Source organism: Nyctereutes procyonoides, unplaced genomic scaffold (assembly GCF_905146905.1).
Source record: "Nyctereutes procyonoides isolate TBG_1078 unplaced genomic scaffold, NYPRO_anot_genome, whole genome shotgun sequence".
NCBI classification, from domain to species: Eukaryota; Metazoa; Chordata; class Mammalia; order Carnivora; family Canidae; genus Nyctereutes; species Nyctereutes procyonoides.
This window is the reverse complement of record NW_026575144.1, coordinates 6,158,226-6,180,678: the sequence shown is the minus strand read 5'-3', so window position 1 is coordinate 6,180,678 and position 22,453 is coordinate 6,158,226. Positions and strand designations below refer to the sequence as shown.

Below are 22,453 nucleotides of genomic sequence, written 5' to 3'. Positions count from 1 at the left end.
CAATTTCTATGAATTTTATCCAGTAGCAAAAAGAGACCTTGGCCTCTTTCATCCATCCATCCATCCATTTTTGGGCTAGGTAATATACTCACATGGTTCAAACTTCAAAAGATACGAAAGTCTCCCTTTCTACCTCTGTGCCCCAGGTACTCCTCCTCCAGGCACATGGCTATTTGTTCCATCTTCCTCCAGGCTATTTTATGTATTTACAAGAAAATGTTTCTTTCTTTTCTTTTTTTAAAGATTTATTTATTTATGAGAGAGAGAGAGAGAGAGAAAGAGGCAGAGACACAGGAGGAGGGAGAAGCAGGCTCCATGCCGGGAGCCCGACGTGGGACTTGATCCCGGGACTCCAGGATCATGCCCTGGGCCAAAGGCAGGTGCTAAATCGCTGAGCCACCCAGGGATCCCTACAAGCAAATCTTTCTTAACTTTTTTAGCTGAAAAAATACTTTATAGTCAGCTTGGGCTGTCATAACAAAATAGCATAAACTGGATGGCTTACACAACAGAAATTTATTTCCTCACAGATCTGGAGGCTAGAAGTCTAAGATTAAGGTGCGGGCATGATGGGTTGTGTTGAGACTTCTTGGCTTATAGATGGTACCTTCCTACTGTGTCCTCACAAGGCGGAGAGAGAGTGACCCAGCTCTCTAGTTTCTCCTCTAATAAGAGTACTAATCCCATAGTGAGGCCTTCACCCTCATGATCTCATTTATGAGATAACCAAATTATTGGGGTGCCTGGGTGACTCAGCCAGTTAAGCAGCTACCTTTGACTCAGGTCATGATCCCAAGGTCCTGCTATCCAGCCCCTAGTTGGGCTTCCTTGCTCAGTGGACAGCCTGCTTTTCCCTCTCCTTCTGCTGCTCCCTGCTTGCATTCTCTCTGTCAAATAAATAAATAAAATCTTTAAAAAATAAATAAATAAACCAAATTACCTCCCAAATGCCTTATCTCCAAATACAATTACACTGAGGGGTGGGGCTTCAATATAGGAATTCAGGGTGGAGGGAGACATAATTCAGTCCACAGCAATATTTCTTTTTTTTTTTAAGATTTTATTTATTCATGAGAGACACACAGAGAGAAGCAGAGACATAGGCAGAGAGAGAAGCAGGCTCCCTGTGAGAAGCACGATGCAGAACTCTATCCCAGGACCTCAGGACCATGGCCTGAGCCAAAGGCAGATGCTCAACCACTAGCCACCCAGGTATCCTGCAATATTTATATATATAAAAAAAAAAAAAAAAAAAAGCTTATATGCAGTGCCAACTGATCTTTTCCTTTTTTTCTAAATGGAATTCTCTGAAATATAAATATGCCATTTTTTGTAGCACATGCCTTTCCATCCTCTCTTCTTTCATGGTTTTTTCACAACTCATGAGTATAGTTCTAAAATAGTTCTGGGGCACTTGGGTGGCTCAGTCAGTTAACCATGTGCCTTAGACTCAGGTCATGACCCCAGGGTGGAGGATCTCCCCCTATTGCCTGCTTCCTGCTCCACAGGAAGTCTGCCCCTTCTCCCAACTCACACTTTTTCTATCTTCCTCTCAAATAAATAAATAAATAAAATCTAAAAAAAAAAAAAAAAAAACTTCTCTTGTGCAGCCCCTTAGGACATTATTCAGGGCTCTTCAAGATTCTCATTCCAAACTCTCTTCCCTGCTTCACATCGCAGAGGCCCTGCAGCATCCAATGGTCGGTCGCCTGCCTGTGGACTCCCTGTACCCTACAATTGGAGGCACCCTGAATTATTCAGATAGATTTTCAATGCTTACTGTTTGGAAGCCCCACTCCACAGTTCTTTCGCCAGTGTCTGTTTGAATTTGGTGATTTACCTCTCTCTGTTCTCATGTCACTTTATAGCATAAGTTACAACCTAAGTACCATCATAAAATTCTAATCCTGTGTTCTCCCACCCCCAAGCCTAAGCAAGAATTGTATCTGATTAATTTTCTGTCCATAAAGTACTTTAGAGACCCTAAATTCAAGTTGGCCCAAAGAATTAATAAACTGAATTTGCTAAGATGCTAGCATGGATTTACAATAACCCCTTAAAGTTTAAAAGCAAAGATAATTGAGTTAAAATGAAAAATCTAGCATCACAGCTATAGAAGCTTGTGATCTTCATGTTGAATGTAAAATGGATATAATGAATTATAAGCTGTTATTAGGTGCTATAAAATGAATGTCTTGTTGAGGCCTCCCAAAGAGAAATATCTACATGCACTCATTAAAATCAGTACCCTGAACTGGGAGAGAACAGTCATCTTCCCTAGAGTACTTCTCTGGGGTAGTCAATTTTCATTTAAAATGTGAACTTGGGGGGGATCCCTGGGTGGCGCAGCGGTTTGGCGCCTGCCTTTGGCCCAGGGCGCGATCCTGGAGACCCGGGATCGAATCCCACGTGGGGCTTCCGGTGCATGGAGCCTGCTTCTTCCTCTGCCTGTGTCTCTGCCTCTCTCTCTCTCTGTGACTATCATAAATAAATAAAAAAATAAAATAAAATAAAATGTGAACTTGGGTGTTGAAAAGTAAGTTTTACAAGTTCTTAGGTTCAGGCAGAGATTTCACAACCACCTACCTGCATTGTGAACCCCAAGTGCTCTGTCACCTAGGAGCACAAAATTGTTAAGACCATGTGTTGGTACCACAAATGGTGCCAGATGACAGATGCTTCTCACTGTGTAAAAAGGTACTAAACACTTACATGCATGTGATATACTAGCTCATTATTTATCCTAATCTGGGTCTTTTTTTTTTTTTTTTTTGGTATATGGAACAGTTCAAGAATTTGTGCGTCATCTTTGCGCAGGGACCAACTTAATCTGTTTTGTTCCAATTTTAGCACATTGCTGTCCAAGCCAGCACCTAATCTGGGTCTTCTGACAGGTCTTTGTAGCGTTCATGGTAATCCATCCTTGTTCTACATTCCATTAAGAGCAGCCCTTATTAGGTGACTCTTATCTCCAGTTCTATTTTATTTTTTAAAGACTGAAAGAATGATGTTCAAGTGCAGACATCTCTCTTAAGGTTATTGTGGAGGGCAGTGAGAGAGAGAGAGAGAGAGAGAGAGAGAGAGTTTTTGATACTCGGTTATTTAAAGTATAATTTAGGTCTCCCACCCCCACCCCCACCCCCAAGACTTGTGAATTTTTGTGTCCTGAAACACTAAAATTCTGTTGTGAAAATATTTAAAAATCTAAGAATGTAAAATTTCGTCTTTAATTTTTAAATACGTGGAATTTTACGTAAATGGAAACTTTAAAATTCTAAAAATAAAGTAAAAACAAAGCATACATGCGTGTGTGAAATGGACTCCTTTGGCCCAGCCGGGAAATCACCCACTTAGAAAAACACCATTTACAGTAGCTTTAAGTGTTAGAAGTGAAAGTGATGGAATCTGGATGTAAATGTAGCATCGCTTTTGTGATGAGAGAGCTGAGTGCAGTAAGTCTTAACTGTGCCAATACTGAACAGGGAAAAACCCGACCCAGGGCCAACAGTAGATTTCCGACGACCAGAAACAGTAGGACGACGCTCTCCAGCGATGAAAGAAAGCGCCTGCGCTCGGACTCAGTTGGCGCCCGCCCTCCTGCGTTTTCGCCAGCCGCCGTTTCCAGCCTCTTTCGCGCTTCAGCCTCCCGGGAAGCCCAGCCCCGAGCGTCGCTGAGCTCCGATTGGGTCCTTTGAAAGTCTACGGGCTGCCCGATTGGCGGGCCCCCGGCCCTTTAGCGCGGCGAGTTTGAAACAGCTCGCGCTCCGCCTCAAAGCTGGCTCTTGGAAGTTGAGGCGGGAGCGACGCGGACGTGGAGGCGGCCGCTGCTTTCGCCGCGGGAGAGTAAGCCGGGTGGCCTCGCTGAGGTCAGGGTCGTTCCTGCGGGGCGCCTGCTCGGAGGCCGCGGCTGGTGGAGGGAGGCCGCGGGGGGCCGCGCGGGGCCGGGCCGGGCCGGGCCTCGGGGTCCTAGGCCGCGCCCTCGCCGGGGCCCCGGGGCCGGCCCTCCGGGGAGGCTGGCGGGCGCGCTCCCGGGCGGGCTGGGGCTGGGGCTGGGGCTGGGGCTGGGGCTGGGCTGCGGCCCGGGGGAGGCCGCCCGGCCGGCCGAGGAGGCCGTCGGGTCGTGGCGCTGGCTGGACGACGCCGATCGCCGGGCTCCGGCCTGGGCCCCGCGCGCGCCGCCCTGCTCCCTGGCGTGGACGGCCGGACCCGCCCTGGGCCAGGCGCCCGCGCGGGAACGCCGGCGGGCCCCGCTAGCCTGGGGGCCTTCTCGGGGTTCCCTGCGCCCGCGGCCCTGGCGCGCCCGGAGCTGTGGAGAGACTTGGCCAAGGGCAGAACCGGAGGAAGCCCGGGCTTTCCCCTCTGCCCGAAGCTGCTGTAGGTGCTGCGCGGTCGGCCCAAGGGGAAGGCTCAGGAACGCCCAGAGAAAGAGCACGCACGTGTGCGCTCAGCATTCTTGAGTCAGGCTTCATTTGACGCTAGAGCCCCCAGTGTGCACGGACACACCTTGCTGCCTTCAGAGAGCCGAGCCGGAGGCCCCTGGGTAGGAGACGAGGCTGTGGTGTCGTGGCGCCGGGCCCCGGGGGCGGGGCCTCTGTTGAATCGTCCCGGCGGGGAACGGGGAGCCCAGCTCTGAGGTGGTCGCTCGGGGCGAGCTCGACCGTTGGCTTGTCCGTCAGGCATGTTCAATCTGGGTATCGAGGAAGAGAGGATTGCCGTTCAGTGAGATGAAAGATGTCTAAGATTGGGACTCCTAGCCAGGGTAGTGCGACTTCGCTCACTCAAGATTTTCTTGCTTCTACTTGTGGAATGATCCCGGAGACGAACGCGAGCGTCGATTACCCAGGGACCTTCGCACGTAATCTTACCAGGGATGAGTGTGTTGGAAAATCAAGGTGATTACACTTGGGGCTTCTGAAGTGATGGTTTCTCCGGCAAACTTCTCAGCTGAGGACGTCTTGAATGTCTTGTCAGCATTTCAACTGGCATTAAGCCCTCTTGCTGATGGTTGATTATGATGGCCACAGTAGCTCTATTTGTGTCATTGACATTTTTTCCCTTTTGAGTTTTCTTAGAAAAGGGGTGCAAATTCAGTCAAATAACGTCATGTGACTTATTTAACGCAAATAACACTTGTGGAAATGGCTGGGTATAACTGGTAGAAATTGATGCTCCTTAGACGTGTTACATAAAGAAACATGCTTCTGTTTTTTGTTTGGGAGGGATAGGTAAGTTTGATAGCTGAATTCGAGGGTTAATCTGATTGCCAGAAGCAAAGTACTACACTGGCTAAGACGTACAAATCCAATGTTTTAAGAGCTAAAAAAGGTGGGAAAATCTTATGGCAGAGGTCCCTTCCCTTGTAAATGTTTTAACATGATTAGTATTTATGGGAAATTAATGCTGCAGTAGACACTGGAAAATGCTTTGTACTATCATTAAAAACTTAAAACCATCTTTTGAGTTAGTGGCATATGATCAAATTAATTTTTTGTCTCATTTTAGGAGCTACCGTATCTGTTGATTAACTATGGAAGATTATACCAAAATAGAGAAAATTGGAGAAGGTGAGTGGTTTTAATAATAAAAGAGTTAAAAAATGATTTGGTAATGCTCTAATATCTGGGACATGAAAACCTGTAAATATTTTATTGAAATCCAATCTTTAAGGTGTCCTTCAGTGCTAATGTGCCTTAATTATATGTTCTTTACATGGTAACATATGCACAAAATGTTCAGATTTCTAGAAAATTGAAATTATTCTGATAGGATTCCCTGCCAACCCTCTCCATCCCCCTAAAAATCTTATATTTTTTAAGTACTAAACACTTAAAGCAATATTTCTATTTTGAAAACACTATTGAGATCTTGTGTTATGTTTTGATGGGGAGAGGTTAGGGCAGTAGAATTTTTTTTTTTTTTTTTTAAGATTTTTATTTATTTACTTGAGAGAGCACAAGCAGGGGGAGCTTTAGAGGGAGAGGGAAAAACTGGCTCCTTGCTGAACAGGGAGTCCATGCGGGTCTGTATCCCAGAACTCTGGGATCAGGACCTGAGCTGAAGGCAGATGCTTAACCGACTGAGCCACCCAGATACTCCTAGGGCAGTAGAATTCTATTAAGTTTAATAGTGTACTTTTAATCACGTACAATTCTTTTTAAGTACTTTTACCTAAACTTTCTAAACTAGTATAATAGACTATTAAACCAATTTAAGTAATTTTTTTAATTTCCCTTGATTTAAATGACATGTCATGTGTACCTGCTTAAGCAATTCTAAAACAACTTTTTTTTTTAAAGATTTTATTTATCCATTAGAGAGAGAGAGAGAGAGAGAGCAGGGGGAAGCTCAGAGGAAGAAGCAGGCTCTCCACAGAGCAGGAACTTGATGCAGGGCTTGATCCCAGGACTCTGGGTTTATGACTTGAGCTGAAGGCAGGCACTTAAACAACTGAGCTACCCAGGTGCCCCTAAAACCAGTAACTCTTTTATATGATCATTCCCCTCTGTAGTACTTTCACTGAAGTTTTTAAAGAATGTTTATATGGCACAAGTGGAAGGGTAAAAATCCCTTTACCTTTTTTTTCCCCCAGCAGAATATATAAGTTTCTGTATAAGAGTTGTAAGAGTTGGTATTAACATTCTAAACTATAGGAACAAATGGTACACCTTTATACAAAGCAATTTGCTATTAGAGTAATTTATGTAGGTTTGTTTGAGGGATATTTCCAATCAGTATATTTTTAGTGTGTTTCAAAACCGTATTTGTACAAGGAATACTACTAAAAAGTCTAGGGGCGGAGTACTGGAAAGAATTTAGTGAGATAATAATGAATGACTTTAGGTAGTGCATGGGTTAGCGATACATTCTTTTTCTTACAAATACTGTATTTTTTTTAATCGCTTAAATACTTTCTTATATCCTCTCAACTAAATTTTGTTTGAGTTGAGAATAAGTTTTGAATAACATATCTAATGTCTTCTACTTTGAGTTTTTCTTAATCCCCAGAGAATCAAATGAGTGGTGATTTTGTTTGTAACAAAAAGTTATTCTTAAAGTGTAAATGTGTTTTCCTTTAAAACTCTGGAACTCCTAACATGCAGGAGACTACGTATTTGACTTTAGTTGAAATAGAAGCAGTAAAGAATATAATTTCAAATGTTGCCTTATTTCCTTGAGTTAAATGATTCCCATTCTACCATGTGATGTCCTCTCAAATTCCCTGTAGAATTTTGGCCTCTGAGCTTCTGACAATGGCTGTTCTTTCACCTTGGAAAGCCACTCTCCTGCCTTCACTTTCATCTCATTGTTCTAGTCCAAGTGTATTTTGTAGTTCCCTATTTGTTATCCTTAACATCCTTTTTCTTTACTACACTGCAAGTAAGCTTTCTGAAGTTTGGGATTTTGTCTTGTTCACAACTGTTTGAACAGTGCTTGGCAGTAGTGTCTAGCACTGTTGGAGATATTCAAATATTTGATAATAACAGTATCTATTTTTCTATGTGTTTTTCTTTGTTTCTTTTTCTGGCTTGTATTGTCTGGACTACTCCAGTGCCTGGCTGTTTTGGATTATGTATGGTGGGCATTGTTTTTGAAAAAGTAAATTGTATGATACTTTCCCATGGTATTTTCTTTTGCTTTTTGCCAGATACTTAATCAAATTCTAGCACTAAAGTTTTGATATAAAAAGTTAAATTTCTTTCTCTCGACTTTGATTATTTCCAAACATACAGAGAAATTGAAAGATAAATTCAGTGAACTTGTAATACCTTTTGCCAAGATGTTAATTTTGTCACATTTACTTTATTATGTGTGTGTGTTTAGCATTTTTTCTTTTGAGTCACGTAAAGTAAGTTGTAGAGATATGCTTTATTTCTAAAAACTTCTGTATGTACTTTCTGAAGAGTTAGCTAATGTTACGCATTTATATTTTTGAAGATTTTATTTATTCATGAGAGCAGAGAGAGAGAGAAGAGAGAGAGGCAGAGACACAGGCAGAGGGAGAAACAGGCTCCATTCATGCAGGAGGCCCGACGTGGGACTCGATCTCAAGACCCCAGAATCACGCCCTGGGCCGAAGGCTGGTGCCAAACCAGCCACCTTGGTCTTTTTTTTTTTTTTTTTTTTTTTTTAATTTTTATTTATTTATGATAGTCACAGCGAGAGAGAGAGAGGCAGAGACACAGGCAGAGGGAGAAGCAGGCTCCATGCACCGGGAGCCCGACGTGGGATTCGATCCCGGGTCTCCAGGATCGCGCCCTAGGCCAAAGGCAGGCGCCAAACCGCTGCGCCACCCAGGGATCCCACCTTGGTCTTTTTAAATTTAGAATAATCCTCTTGACTTTTCCACCTTGACACTTGAACTTTTTGACAACTTGATTCATGTCTTAAATACATCTAGACTTTTCTTATCTAGAACTTTCAGTTATTACAGAAATGTTCTCTGGTTTCTTCTGAATTACAAAAATCTGAGTATTGTCACATTCTGTCAATAAGAAAATGTTTTTTTGGATCATAGAGAGTAGCTATCTATATCCGTGATGTGGGACCTAACTTGGCCTTCATTCACTCAGTAAACATTAAAAGTTTTTGTGCTTATCGTTTAATCTACATAACTTGATCATAACTAACATTTTTAAATTTAATAATGTGTAGTTCATTTCAAAGTATATACTATGCATTTCATAAATAATTTTTATTGCTTAACCATTAGAATCATTCTGCTTCATTTAGAGCTCTGTATGTGTAGTTATAAGAGTAATGGTTCAAAGAGTCTGAAAGAAGAGACAGAGCATTTGTGATGTCTAAATTGAATAAATACTAAGTGTTATCTATAAGTTAATTCTTCTGAGTAAATTTTAGGCCCAGATGAGATTGTACATTTGAAGGAGAGAGGAATACTAGGGGGAAGAATTAGTTCTGAATTTACCATTAACTGCTTATTAGATGACATCATGATGTATTTGCATGCAAATTACAAATCTTTTTGAGTTTGCTTTAACAGTGTGCAGATAATTATGCTGCTGACTTAACTACTTTTGTGTTTTTTTGTTTTTTTTTTTTTTAATTTTTTAATTTATTTATGATAGTCACAGAGAGAGAGAGAGAGAGAGAGAGGCAGAGACATAGGCAGAGGGAGAAGCAGGCTCCATGCACCGGGAGCCCGACGTGGGATTCGATCCCGGGGCTCCAGGATCACGCCCTGGGCCAAAGGCAGGCGCCAAACCGCTGCGCCACCCAGGGATCCCTACTTTTGTGTTTTTTGATGCAAGTATAATTGATGTCCAAAAAATGGACAGACTTTAAATGAACAGAAGGTTACTTACTTTTAAGAATGGTTGTGAAGATCAATAAAATAGAGTTTTTTAAAAATCTGGTATTATTTTGGTTATCCAAAAGTCAAACTAAGGGGCACCTGGATGGTTCAGGTGGTTAAGTGCCTACCTTTGCATCAGGTTCCCTGCTCAGTGGGGAGCCTGTTTCTCCCTCTCTCTCTCTCTCTCTGTCAAATAAAGTATTTTTAAAGAACAAAATGAAACAAAAGTCCTACTTAATCCAAATTTAATCAAAATAATGTAAAATGGCTTTTAGGTCAAATTAGGTCTTTAAAATCACACCAATATTTAGGAATACAGACTATTGTATAGAATTTCTCTATTTAAAACAAAATTAGAATAAAATTTATATAACATCACCAAACTATCCTTAATATTCTAATTAAGCCAGTAGATAATTTTTATTTATTATTTTTTATTTGTTTATTTATTTTTAATAATAAATTTATTGTTATTGGTGTTCAATTTGCCAACATACAGAATAGCACCCAGTGCTCATCCTGTCAAGTGCCCCCCTCAGTGCCCGCCACCCGGTCACCCCCACCCCCCAGCCCTCCTCCCCTTCCACCACCCCTAGTTTGTTTCCTAGAGTTAGGAGACTTCCATGTTCTTTCTCCCTTTCTGATATTTCCTACCCATTTCTTCTCCCTTCTCCTCTATTCCCTTTCACTATTATATTCCCCAAATGAATGAGACCATATGTTTGTCCTTCTCCGATTGACTTACTTCACTCAGCATAATACCCTCCAGTTCCATCCATCTCGAAGCAAATGGTGGGTATTTGTCATTTCTAATGGCTGGGTAATATTCCATTGTATACATAAACCACATCTTCTTTATCCATTCATCTTTCGATGGACGCTGAGGCTCCTTCCACAGTTTGGGCCAGTAGATAATTTGATAGTAGTTCTTAGCCTTTTTCTAAATATTGCTACCTTTGAGGAAACTGATAAAAGCTACAGAATAGATTTCCTTAGAAAAGTGCACTCTAATCACTTTTGAAGTTATACTGATGTTATAGAAAAATAGGTCATTCAAAATTTTATGTAAAGTCAAAAGGGTTCAAGATCTCCTATTTTCTAGCCTCAGTTTAAAGATTTTGTTTATTTGTTTAAGATTTTTTTTATTTTTTAAGTAAGCTCCATGCCCAACATGGGGTTTAACCTCATGACCCTGCAAGGTCATACTCTACCTATATATAGAGTATAGAGTCAGCTAGGCATCCTTCCAACTTCAGTTTAAAAAGCATTTACCTGGGAACTGAATGTATTCTGTATATGAACTTTTTAAGCAAACTAGTCCATCTCCCTTAATGTTGGCACTTCTGTTCTCGGTATCCACCGGCCTCCTGCCCAAGATCCCTTATATTGACATTGTTGCTCATTATCTGAAGCTTATATATCAGAATCTCTGTTCTTGTTAACTTCCGAATGGGTGTGAGGCTTTTGTACTGTATAGTCGATATTTTGAACTTTAATAGATTTAATAAATATTTAGTAAAATGTTTTAGCCCCACTCTTCTAGATGAGGATTATTGACTATTTGAAATGCATAAAGCACTCTACACAGTTTTCTGAAAGTCACAGTGACTCTGGTTAATAATTTCTCAGCCCAAATCTTTACTCTCTATTTGACGCTGCTTTATTGTTGGATGGGGTACTTGAGAAGAGAATAATTCCAATCTGCAAAGGATTCATTTTCTTCTCTACAATGTGCTGGGAAATTATTGGGTTATTTAAATATGAGGGAAAATTGTAACAACTACATGAATTTTATTTCTAAACTATAGATACGGTAGGTTGTAGTTGCCCTCAATTTCCTTTTGGAAGTGATGAGGGTATAATTATGACTAAGATATTTCCTATCTGGTCACAGAGACATTTCTATAATATGACACTTTATGGGATTCAGTCATTTTTTTAAAATCTTAGTTTGTGGAGGGTGTCATATAGTAGACATTTACTTTGTCTATTTCAGGTACCTATGGAGTTGTGTATAAGGGTAGACACAAAACTACAGGTCAAGTGGTAGCCATGAAGAAAATCAGACTAGAAAGTGAAGAGGAAGGGGTTCCTAGTACTGCAATTCGGGAAATTTCTCTATTAAAAGAACTTCGTCATCCAAATATAGTCAGGTATGGTATATCTGAATTTAAACCATTTTCCGCATACCAGTTCAAATGTGAATGTCAATGTGGAAATTTTTACATTTGCTTAATATCTGGTCTAACTTTGCTGAGCGGAATAGAACCCTACTATTTTTGTTAATTGAAAAGGTCAGGCATAGGAAGATTAGGCTTAAAGCAGGAGCAGGGTCATAGGAGTGTGATGATAAGAGATTAGTATTGGGGGCTGGAAAATCAAGGTAAACTGGCCAAGGGAGAAAAGGAAATACTTAATACTTTCTTGTAGGCCTTTATCACCTGTACCGATCTCCGCTCTGGTCCTTGAAGACCCCCTAATCAGATTTCTAAGACAGGTAGCTAGGTCAGATGAAAAAGAACCGTGTTGGACTGGTGTTTGGGGGTTTGTTTCCTAGTAGTCCAAGTTAAGGTTTAATTACATTTTTGTGGGACTGGAGATAGCTACTATTAAGGGTTCCTAGTAAGTTTTAAATTTTAAAATTTTTATAATTCACTGAAAAGCTCTGAACAACAAGTAATTACCCTAGAAATTTTTGTTTTTTAAGAAATTTTCTTTTGAAATATAAGTGGTTTGGTAGCACCTTCAGCATAATAAACTTAATTTTCAGGTGCTGCCCTGAGTATCCTTTCTCAAATTCTAGTTTAGTACTAAGGTTTTCACTACTAGGAAAGCTACCCATCTTTTCTTTGCCAAAACAGTATGTATTTTTTGCTCTAGAAAATTTCTTACAGCCCTACTTTTTGTGATAGCCACTGCTAAATTTATGGATGTTTTATTTTGTAAGAGGTCAAAAGTATTTGGTAGATTTTTTTTTTCCACATAATTATTTTATTCTCCAGTCTTCAGGATGTGCTTATGCAAGATTCCAGGTTATATCTCATCTTTGAATTCCTTTCCATGGATCTCAAGAAATACTTAGATTCCATCCCTCCTGGTCAGTTCATGGATTCTTCACTTGTTAAGGTAATAAGCTTACTTAATTTTATTAGTATTTATCCATTGTGAGTGTCTACTGTATAGAAGTTCTATATTTTGGGGACATATGCTTGGAAAGAGTGTAACTTCAGTTTAATTATAAATGTAATTTTTTAAAAAGCATTGAACTCTAAAAGTAGAAGTCTTAACTGCCAAACCACTCCTCAGATAGGTAGCCATTATTAGTTTTTTAGTAGTCTTAACAGATACTTGTGTGTCCTTTGCGTATACACACACAGTTTTACAAAACAGCCCTTTTTTTGTGAGACATTCACCATAGAGGTTTTGCCTATCAGTGTTTGGTCTATTTATTTATTTTTAAAGATTTTATTTATTTGAGAGTGAGCATGAGCAGGGGGGAGGGGCAGAGGGAAAGGGGGAAAGCAGACTCCCCACTGAGCAGGGAGCCCAACCAAGGTGGGCTGATCCCAGGACCCTGAAAGCACATGACCTGAGCCCTTTGCCAAAGGCAGATGCTTAACTGAGTGAGCCACCCAGGCACCCCTGGATCTGATTATTTAAACCAATTCCATACTGATAGACATTGAAGTTGTTTTCCAGCTGGTGATTCATGCTGTCATGAATCATGCTGCAGCAAATCCTTACGTTTATTTATCTTTTGTAACTTTATAGAATAAATTTTTTTAAAGTATTTACTTATTTATTTTTTTGAGACAGCGTACCAGGGAATGTGCAAAAGTGGTGGGAAGGAGCAGAGGGAAAGGGGAAGCTGACTCCATTTTGCACAAGGAGCCAGATTTGGGGCTCAGTCTCAGGACCCTGAGATCAGGACCTGAGCTGACACCAAGAGCAGAATGCTTAACCGACTAAGCCATCCAGGCGCCTCTAGAATACATTCTTATAACTTGAATCAGTGGGTTGGAGATGTATTTAAGTAATCTCTACACACCCAGTGTGGGACTCACACTCAAAACCCCAAGATCAAGAGTTGTACTCTCTTCTAACGAGCCAGCCAGGTGCCCCAGCCTATACGTGTTCTTCACTGACATTTCTATTAGGGTATTTTTTCACTGGTCTCTAAGGTCCTTTCTGCTAACACATTGATAATATTCCCTTTATTCCTTTATATATGCCATTAATAATTTTTATAATATATTTAATCTTATACATGACTTTTGGACTTTAAGCTTATATGTCTTAAGTCTCGCTCAAAGATCATGTATATTAGAACATATCTTTCTAGTAAGTTGCCACACCTCCTTTTTTGTTTTTTTTTGTGTGGATGGATCAAAGGTTTATTTATTTTTTATTTTTTAAAGATTTATTTATTTGAGAAAGAGAGAGTGTGTGGGGAGCAGGGGGCAGAGGGAGAGGGCCAGAGAAGGACACTAAGGACACTCCCCACTGAGTGTAGAGCCCAATGTGGGGCTTGATCTCATGACCCTGAGGTCTTGACCGGCCAAAATGAAAAGTTGGATACTTAACCAACTGAGCCACCTAGGTGCCCCTCAAAGGTTTATTTTGGTATAGGAATTAGGGCTCTTGATTTTTTTTTCCCCCCATAGGGCTAGCCATTTGTTCTAACTTTATAAGTCAATACGGTTACTATGTATACTTCATATTTCTGTAATACCCGGTTGCTTCAAATGATAATTACATTGTTTTGGCAACACTTGTACAATATTTTTTCTCTGAGCTAATCGCATACTATGATAATTGTCTCTATTTAAATATATAATCATAATATTCTGTTTGTCTTTTTTTTTTTTTTTTTGGAATCTGACCAGTACTACCAAAGAGAAAATTAATATATAATGATAAGGAATAGAAATGGACCAACCTTATTCAAAATAAAAATAGAGTTGCTATAAGCATATATACAAAAGTTTAAAAAACTATCTGTACAGACCTTATGAGTTAAGAATTGGGGACAAAAAAAAAATAGTAGAAGACTAAATGAGTTCAGATGGATGTGTCCATAAGGAAAATATCTTTGTCTCAAGTGTACAAACAGGATGCTGTATATCCATTCGCTTCCCACTCCCAAATGCTGCTTGTCAGTCTCAAAAACCTGAAAACTTTTGTGTTAAATTATTTCCCTGCATTATAATTTCTTAGATCTTTGAAGTAAACTCACCAAGATTATTTAGAAAATCACTATGTGGGACATTTAAGTTTCTAACTTACTTTCTTCTTCCAGAGTTATTTGTACCAAATCCTACAAGGGATTGTGTTTTGCCACTCCAGAAGAGTTCTGCACAGAGACTTAAAACCTCAAAACCTGTTGATTGATGACAAAGGGACAATTAAATTGGCTGATTTTGGCCTTGCCAGAGCTTTTGGAATACCTATTAGAGTATACACACATGAGGTATGTAGAAATAGTGTTTTGCGATGGCTGGTTTGTTTTCTGTATTTGTTCATTAAGTTAAGCAAGAATCAATGAGAAAGATTTCCATCCTGCCAGCATGAATTTATTGCCTTTCAGCTCCGAACTCACCTTTGATTGCATGGAATGTGAACATCTTACTGGGACCTTTAAATATTCTTTGCCAGCAGGTGTGATGGCAGTAGAAGGTGCTAGAGAGGCACTTGCAGGAAGGAAAGGATTTTCCTTGCTACAGTTCTAAGAGTTATTTCCTATTAGTGTCTTTTTCTAACCCTCTGTTATTTAATAATTCTTTTTAGTAAACTTTCCCCATGCAAATCATTGCATGTGGTTTCTGTCTTCTGATTGAATCCTTTCTGGTATACAATCAAATTGGTTAAAGGTTTTGTTGCTTAAGGGTTACTGTTTCAGATACGTCTAGAAGCTACTAAATATAATCAAGTTTTGTCAGTGTTTTACAGAGGACTTGGCATTTCATTTGTTACTTCCAGAGCCAAAGGGAGTGTTGACTTATATAGTAAGGGACTGCTGGAAGATGGTTTTCTGTGTCATTGTCTATCCCTGGGCCCAAAGACTGTCTCAAATCAGAACTTATAACTGTGTTCATTTGGTTAGATGTCTTGGCTTCTTTTTATCATTTTTTCCCATGGCTATATAAAAAAAGTAAAGATTATTTGGTTCCCATTGGCTTAAGCAGATGCTACTGATCTCATTAAGTTAGAGATATTTTTTCCAGCCTAATAAATTATGGATACTAAAATAGTAGATCAGCTCTAGACCACTAATAAACTATTATTTGACTTAACTCATGTTTTTAGCATGTAAGTAGTATACATACATGCATTGCAGTGTCATGCCCAAATCAATCATCAGTGACTTTTTTTCTAAGTGAGTGCTTAATTGACTATTTTGATTCTTGCACTATAATGATTTGAAAAGCTAGAAAAGGGCTGGTATGCTTTTATGTTTTTTTAATTCCCTTGTGACTAGGACTTACAAATGAAATATTTGTCTTCCATTTATTTTGTGTATAGTTAATTGACTTTCAAACAATATTATCAGAGGCAATCATGGAACTTTTTAAAGGACAGCCATACTGAAATATAAATATTAATATTTATATTTAGTAGTTCAATGCACTGCATTTATTCATTGTAAAAATTTGCTTTGTAACAGGTAGTAACGCTGTGGTATAGATCTCCAGAAGTATTGTTGGGGTCAGCTCGCTACTCCACTCCAGTTGACATTTGGAGTATAGGTACCATATTTGCAGAGTTAGCAACTAAGAAACCACTTTTCCATGGGGATTCAGAAATCGATCAACTCTTCAGAATTTTCAGGTATTTTTGTCTTATATTTAAGCTTTTAAGAACTTTCAAATGAAATAATAATGAAGGCAATGTGTATGTAATACCAAGATTATATTTAAGCTTTAGCTAATTTTTTTTGTTTTACTATGGCCTTTTAGAGCTTTGGGCACCCCCAATAATGAAGTGTGGCCAGAAGTGGAATCTTTACAGGACTATAAGAATACATTTCCCAAGTGGAAACCAGGAAGCCTGGCATCCCATGTTAAAAACTTGGATGAAAATGGCTTAGATCTGCTCTCGGTAAGGAGACCCTTTATACTGACTTCAACAGTATTGATTCTGAATGTACCTGAAATAGAAAACTAATATACATTGAGCTAGGCACGTAACTATTATGCCTCTTATGTTTAGTGTATTACTGGCTCCATTTTAGATGCCAAGAAACACTAGTGGTTTTGAGAGGTTTTAGCATTAGTTGTTGTTTCATTTTGTTTTAATCTTTTCGGTAGCTATAGATACTCTGAAGGAGAGGCCACCTCCTTTACTTTTACTTTTAAGTAGCTGGTTTGTAGTAGCCTTCCTTTATAACTATTTGTCTCAGTGTTTACTACTTTATAGTTTATCTGAGACATAGGTGTTTTCATTATTGCTTGATATTTTTATTTATTTTTTTAAGATTTTATCTGTTTATTCATGAGAGATCCAGAGAGAGACAGAGACATAGGCCGAGGGAGAAGCAGGCTCCATGCAGGGAGCCCGATGTAGGACTAGATCCTGGGACTCCAGGCTCATGCCCTGGGCCGAAGGCAGGTGCTAAACCACTAAGCCACCCAGGCATCCCTATTGCTTGATATTTTTAGTTATTAAACCCTTTTACTGCATGAACTCTCATTTCCCACTTTGTGCCTCATTTCTACATCAGAAAGGTTAGAAGGATTAAAGTAATTCTTAAAAAAATCTTTCCCCTTTACTAACTTGTTGTTCCCAACTAATAGTTGATTTCTTTAAAAACAAGACAAAAAAAATCTATTAGGATAAAAAATTGTCCTAGGCCTGCTTTAAGAAAATTGTTTTAGAACAATGTTTAAATATTGAGCTTTTTAGACAGAACTAATTTTTATGAATCTCAGCGAATATAATTACAGGGAAAAAATAAGGTTTGGGTAGGTTTCTAAACAAAAAATAATTTCTGTATTATCCTGTAAATCTTCTAATTGGTCTTTGGGCTCCTTTCAGCATTTATAAATCATTATGCCACCAAATTCAGCTTGGATTTCCAAATGGCTTGCAGTGAAGTCCGAAGTCCTTTATCTGTCATTCAGATGTTTATATATTGATATTGTTGATTTGACTTAGAGGGTCTTCCATATCCTGAGCTGAATCTGTCTTTTTCACATCTGTAATTCTTGAACACAGAGAATTTCACTTCAGTCAATGAAACAAAAACCAAATACTGTGAATCATGGTTCCTTAGTCTAGCTAATCTTGACCTCTTTGACTGGTTCATGATTTGATACTAGGGGCTGTCCTGTACATTGTAAGGTATTTTAACAGCATCCCAGTCCTATGCCCCATAAATAACAAGAACATATTCCTCTCCATTGTATCAACCCAAAATGTCTCCAGACACTGCCAGATGTTCCTGGTAGGCAAAAACCCACCCAGATGAACCATTGCTGTAAATCATCAGACTTGGTTTCAGAGTTAAACTCCTTAACTATATAAGAACTTGAGCAAGTTATTTAACATCTGAGCCTCAGTGTCCTCGTTGTAAAATGGGACCAGTACATGGCTTTTGTTGTGAGGATTAAGGAACATAGTATGTCTGCCAAGCACTTAATATAGTGCTTGATACATGATAAGAGTTCAAAAGGATACTAGAGGGTAAAAGTATATCTAGTCCACTTATTGATTTGGTTTTCTTTAAGATAAAATGTAAAATCAATATTAAGCTTTATGTAGTCTTTTCTGGTGATGTGTAAATTAAAACTTTAATACTAGATTGTCTGACCATAATTTAGTGACTCATTTTAATTGTGTTTATACACATTGTGCTCTTGTTCTGTTTTTATTTGGAACTTGCTGGAAGCTACATTAGAAACCACTATAGTTAATTGCCATCATTTCAAGAATGTTATAAATAACTCTGATGGCCATTTAATTCTCAAAGTAAATATAATTAACTAGATATCTTTCTAAAATTTATGTCCTGGTTTTAAAGCTATTTCTGAATGCTTGTGTCTTAAAGCATAATTTGTAACAAAAAGAGGTTATTGGGATATCTATATTTTAAAAAATAGGTTATTCTGGAGCTAGAGGGTGAAGTATGGTAAATGAGGCATTTATGTGGTTGGTATTGAACTAATGGAAATGTTTCTGTAGTAGTTTTTTATTAAAAGTATTATGAGTTATTGGTAGAAAAATTAAGGATTTATGGAGTTTTTTTTAATGGTTCATTTCTTAAATAAATAACTTTTTTCTTTTTATCTTTCCCCTTCAGAAAATGTTAGTCTATGATCCTGCCAAACGAATTTCTGGCAAAATGGCATTGAATCATCCATATTTTAATGATTTGGACAATCAGATTAAGAAGATGTAGCTTTCTGACAGTTTCCATGTATCAAGAACAGATAGTTACATTTTTACTGTTAACTTTGTCTATTTTTGTTTGTGTATTTTTCTTTGTTGTAAACTTAAGCTATACTTCATCTTCTGATTTCAAAAGTGTAACTTAAAAATGTAAATATTGTTCTATATCAATTTAAATATAATAATTCTGTATATGTTTATAGATCTCACTGTAACAACTGTTTGTTACCATAATAAAACTATAAATCTAGTATTGATGTCAGGAATTTAAAAAATTTTGAGTTAGCTTAAATCATATCAAATCTTAGAGATTGGTTTTCCTGTAGTTAGAACCACTAAGATTTAGGAAAATGTGCTAATTTCAAAAGTTCATAAAGCTTTGAAGTCTTTTGATGCTCTGTGTTTAAATTTTGCCAGTTTGCTTTGGAGTGGTAACTGTACACCTGCCTAAAGATAAGTATTTTTCTGCTGGTATTTCAATTTGTGACCTAATGTTTAAGCATTGAGAATGAGAAAACTATCCAGATTTGAGAAATGATGCTAAATTTATAGAGGTTTTCAGTAACTTATAAAACTAACATTAGAGCATGCCAAAGTTTGCGAAGTTTTACAGTCAGAGATCAAGGGCTGCTCACAGCAGGGAAGAACATTTAGAAAATTTATGAACTAGCCTATTTTTAGGTAGGTTTTGAAAGCTATTTGTCTAAGTGAATTCTTTTGCCTTGGCCAGAGGTAATTAGAAAAAAGAGTTGCTCATCTTGGCTTCCAAGTCTGACTTGAAATCTGTTTGTAAATTTTGACATAATTTTTGCCTTTTATCAGCCTTAGAAGATTCTAATTTACAAGTATTTAGCTAAAATCACTAGCCTTAAAATTATTAAATTAATAGTACTGCTTATTGTGATTCCTATCTATAAGGAGCCTAATTTAAATTACTTGTTATAGCCAAGAGAAATGTCTATAGGAAGTTTTATCCTTCCTAGCGTACATCTATCTGTTATCTAACCATAACCCTCTTTTTATCCTGATTACCTATGGCTGGAATGGGCATTCCTGTGTTGTTGGTTGCATAAGTAGTGTTTGATCAACCTAATCTACATTGTCTTGGAATTTTTGCACTCTAGGAGAAAGTGTGGGTTATTTTCTTTGGTAATGGGATTTGTAAGATGAGAAGTTTGTTGGCCTTGTTCTAGGTCCTTTGGTAGAAGCCAGCCTGCTATTATTAAGAGAATGCAGAACCTAGAAATAGAAGTTGTTTGGGGTCACAATGTAAAGAGTTCAGATTTCATGGTGGGAATTTGGTAAATGAAAGATGAAAGGTCACACAGATTTCATTGAGATGGTGAAATGACATATCTACAGACTTGAATATTCTTACCTATAAAGCGGAATGTTGGATTGGTTCTGTTTTTCAAATTGTGGATTGCAGTGGCTCAGGACCCTCCTCATCCTTTCCCTTCCCCGTCTCCAAAGAAGACTGGAAACTCCATGTATCCTCTAGAATTATTTCTTGGTACTTCGGTTTCAGTAATGTATAGATACATGAGAGTTACAAATGTTTAAGGCTTTCTGGATTTGGTAGAAATTGTATGCAGCCTCACGGTGATTGCTCCATGGAGTCTAATTTGAAAAGTCAGAAAGGCATCAATTTAGAGCCTACCTTGTGGACCAGGGAAATGAGATGGTAGAGCTGATCAACTGCTGTAATGAGTGTCCTACTTATTTGTGGAGTCCTTATCTCAGCTTCAGTGGCTGAGTGAAAAGTTACTGAATTCGGTCCCCCCTCATCCTGTGCATATTTTTAAATTGGCTTGTGCTATGGTGCTTGGGAGTAATTTTAAAATGGAACGTGTCTCTGGGCCAGTAGCTCTTAGATATTTTGTACGCTCAAAACACCTGAGACTAATTCTAACATTTCTGAGCAATTCTGAAGTTGAAAATTGGGAAATGTATCCCAGGAAACTATTTTTTCAGAAGTTCGCCAAGCTGATGCTGATGCATCCAGTTATCTGTTGGTGATCTTTAACAACTTTGGACCTACGTCTAGTATTGTCTTAAAATTCATGGCATCAGGTAGTATCTTTAACTTGTTCTATTTCTGTTTCAGTCTGTACCCTTTAGTGAGGGGAGATGGCTATATATTTTGTCACCAATGTAAGACTTTCATATACACTTGAGTATAGCACTGTGACAATTGTCCTATGTTAGCATTGTCCCTAGTCTGTATAGGTTTTTTTTGTTTTGTTTTTTGTTTTTTTTTTTAAGTTTAAATATAAAAGCAGTAATGATACAGAGGTTAACACATAATGTATTATCTTGACTATATAGCATATGTAGATGTAATGTTCTGAAAAAAATAGTATTTTAGAATTGAGTTAATAAAATGGCCTAATAAAAGGTCTTTTGGGGACTTAGATTAACAGGCTTAAATAATTTCTAATCAGCAAAATAGCTCTTAACTGGAAAACTGTTGGATGGAACAAACTTTTTTTACATCAGTGTGTTTAGCAAACTGTGCTTTATAATCGGGTCAACTGCAGTCCCATCTCTCTAAGTAATTGGCACATTCACAGGAGTCAGTGGGGCTCCATAGGACCATAGCGTCATTTTGCATGTGGATGGAACAGAGACACTTAGGAATGAGTGTGAAGAGTCATTTAACTAGGTTTGGGACAAAATGGGTAGAGTATTGAATGACTAAGAGAAAGGAAAGGATGGAGGGATAAAAAGTAAAAGACCTTGAAGGGGAGGTATTTCTGACTTAAAAGTAGCATCTAATAGAAGGTAGAGGTGGGGTAGCAATGGTATTGGCAAGCATTGTTGTTCAGTGAAGTTTAACGAAGTGTTTGAAAACAAAGGTAGATATTTTCAGTCCTGTGCCTTAGTGTAAATTTCAAGTTTCTAAGATACCTCAAAAACTCCAGAAGAGGAGGCGGGGGGAGCCTGGGTAGCTCAGTTGTTTAAGCATCTGCCTTCGGCTCCGGTTGTGATCTCAGGGTCCTGGGATCCAGCCCAGCGTCGGGCTCCCTGCTCAGTGGGCAGTCTGCTTCCTCCCTCCATTTGCCCCTGTCCCTGCTCATGTTCTCCCTCAAATAAAATCTTTTGAAAAAACTTCAGAAGAAATGTATTGTGAGTTATGCACTTGGTTGTTGAAGAGGAGAAAAGGTCTCACAATATGCTGAATGTCTGCTTTTCCAATTTGCATTAGGAACTCCTGGAGAGCTAGTTAAAACATTTCTGGTGTATGCCCAGCTTCCAGTAGGTTCTATGTGGCAGGGAATATGCTTTCTTAACAAGTTCCCAGGTGATGATGCTGATGGTCCAGGGGTCCAGAGACCAGAGTTTGAGAATCACTAATGAGTAGTTCTCAGAATTCCAGAGAACTGAAGAGAAGCTCAGCTGTTTGGCCAACATGTTGGGTTTGTTAGGGGGAAGTACAGGAGGTGCAGGAGAAATGGGCCTAAAGTCAGAGATACATTTAAAGGTCAAACTGGAATTTCAACCTAAACCTTCCATTGTTATTGTTGAGGAAAGTGAAGGTGTGATGTAAAGGTTCAAGGCTTTAGAACCAGAGAGGTTAGGGCTTGGCTCCAGTTCTGTCATTTCTGTCCGTGACCTTGTATAAGTTACTCAATGTATGTGAGTTGGTTTCCTCATTTATACAGTGGAAGTACTAGAACTTATTGTTTATATAAATACATGTAATGTTTATATAAATAGAGAAAGAGGATTGTAGCATTGTTGTCAGAGTTA

At 38.6% G+C, this 22,453-nt stretch overlaps 1 protein-coding gene and 1 pseudogene across 5 annotated transcripts; one reads left to right on the top strand and one right to left on the bottom strand.

The window, feature by feature from the left end:
- Positions 1–2,772: 2,772 nt before the first annotated feature.
- Positions 2,773–2,872, bottom strand: LOC129499284 (U6 spliceosomal RNA; annotated as a pseudogene).
- An 899-nt stretch (positions 2,873–3,771) lies between these two features.
- CDK1 (cyclin dependent kinase 1) lies at positions 3,772–18,951 on the top strand. 5 transcript variants are annotated; one of them, XM_055308923.1, is made up of 9 exons: positions 3,772–3,866; positions 4,677–4,892; positions 5,503–5,564; positions 11,310–11,466; positions 12,316–12,439; positions 14,613–14,783; positions 15,978–16,141; positions 16,270–16,411; positions 18,612–18,951. In XM_055308923.1, the coding sequence occupies exons 3-9, from the start codon at positions 5,528–5,530 to the stop codon at positions 18,708–18,710; spliced, it is 894 nt and encodes a 297-aa protein (XP_055164898.1). In that variant the 5' UTR covers positions 3,772–3,866; positions 4,677–4,892; positions 5,503–5,527; the 3' UTR covers positions 18,711–18,951. The 5 variants fall into 5 exon arrangements, with proteins under 5 accessions (XP_055164898.1, XP_055164896.1, XP_055164900.1 ...); XM_055308924.1 differs by lacking the exon at positions 3,772–3,866 and adding an exon at positions 4,131–4,540 and having other exon boundaries at positions 4,755–4,892; XM_055308922.1 differs by lacking the exon at positions 3,772–3,866 and adding an exon at positions 4,131–4,540.
- The last annotated feature ends 3,502 nt before the right edge of the window (positions 18,952–22,453 follow it).

Coding starts and splice junctions, on each gene's coding strand:
- CDK1 (XM_055308923.1), top strand. CDS start 5,528: ATGGAAGATTATACCAAAATAGAGAAAATTGGAGAAG. Junction 16,142..16,269: donor CAACTCTTCAGAATTTTCAG/GTATTTTTGTCT, acceptor ATGGCCTTTTAG/AGCTTTGGGCACCCCCAATA. Junction 16,412..18,611: donor ATGGCTTAGATCTGCTCTCG/GTAAGGAGACCC, acceptor TTTCCCCTTCAG/AAAATGTTAGTCTATGATCC.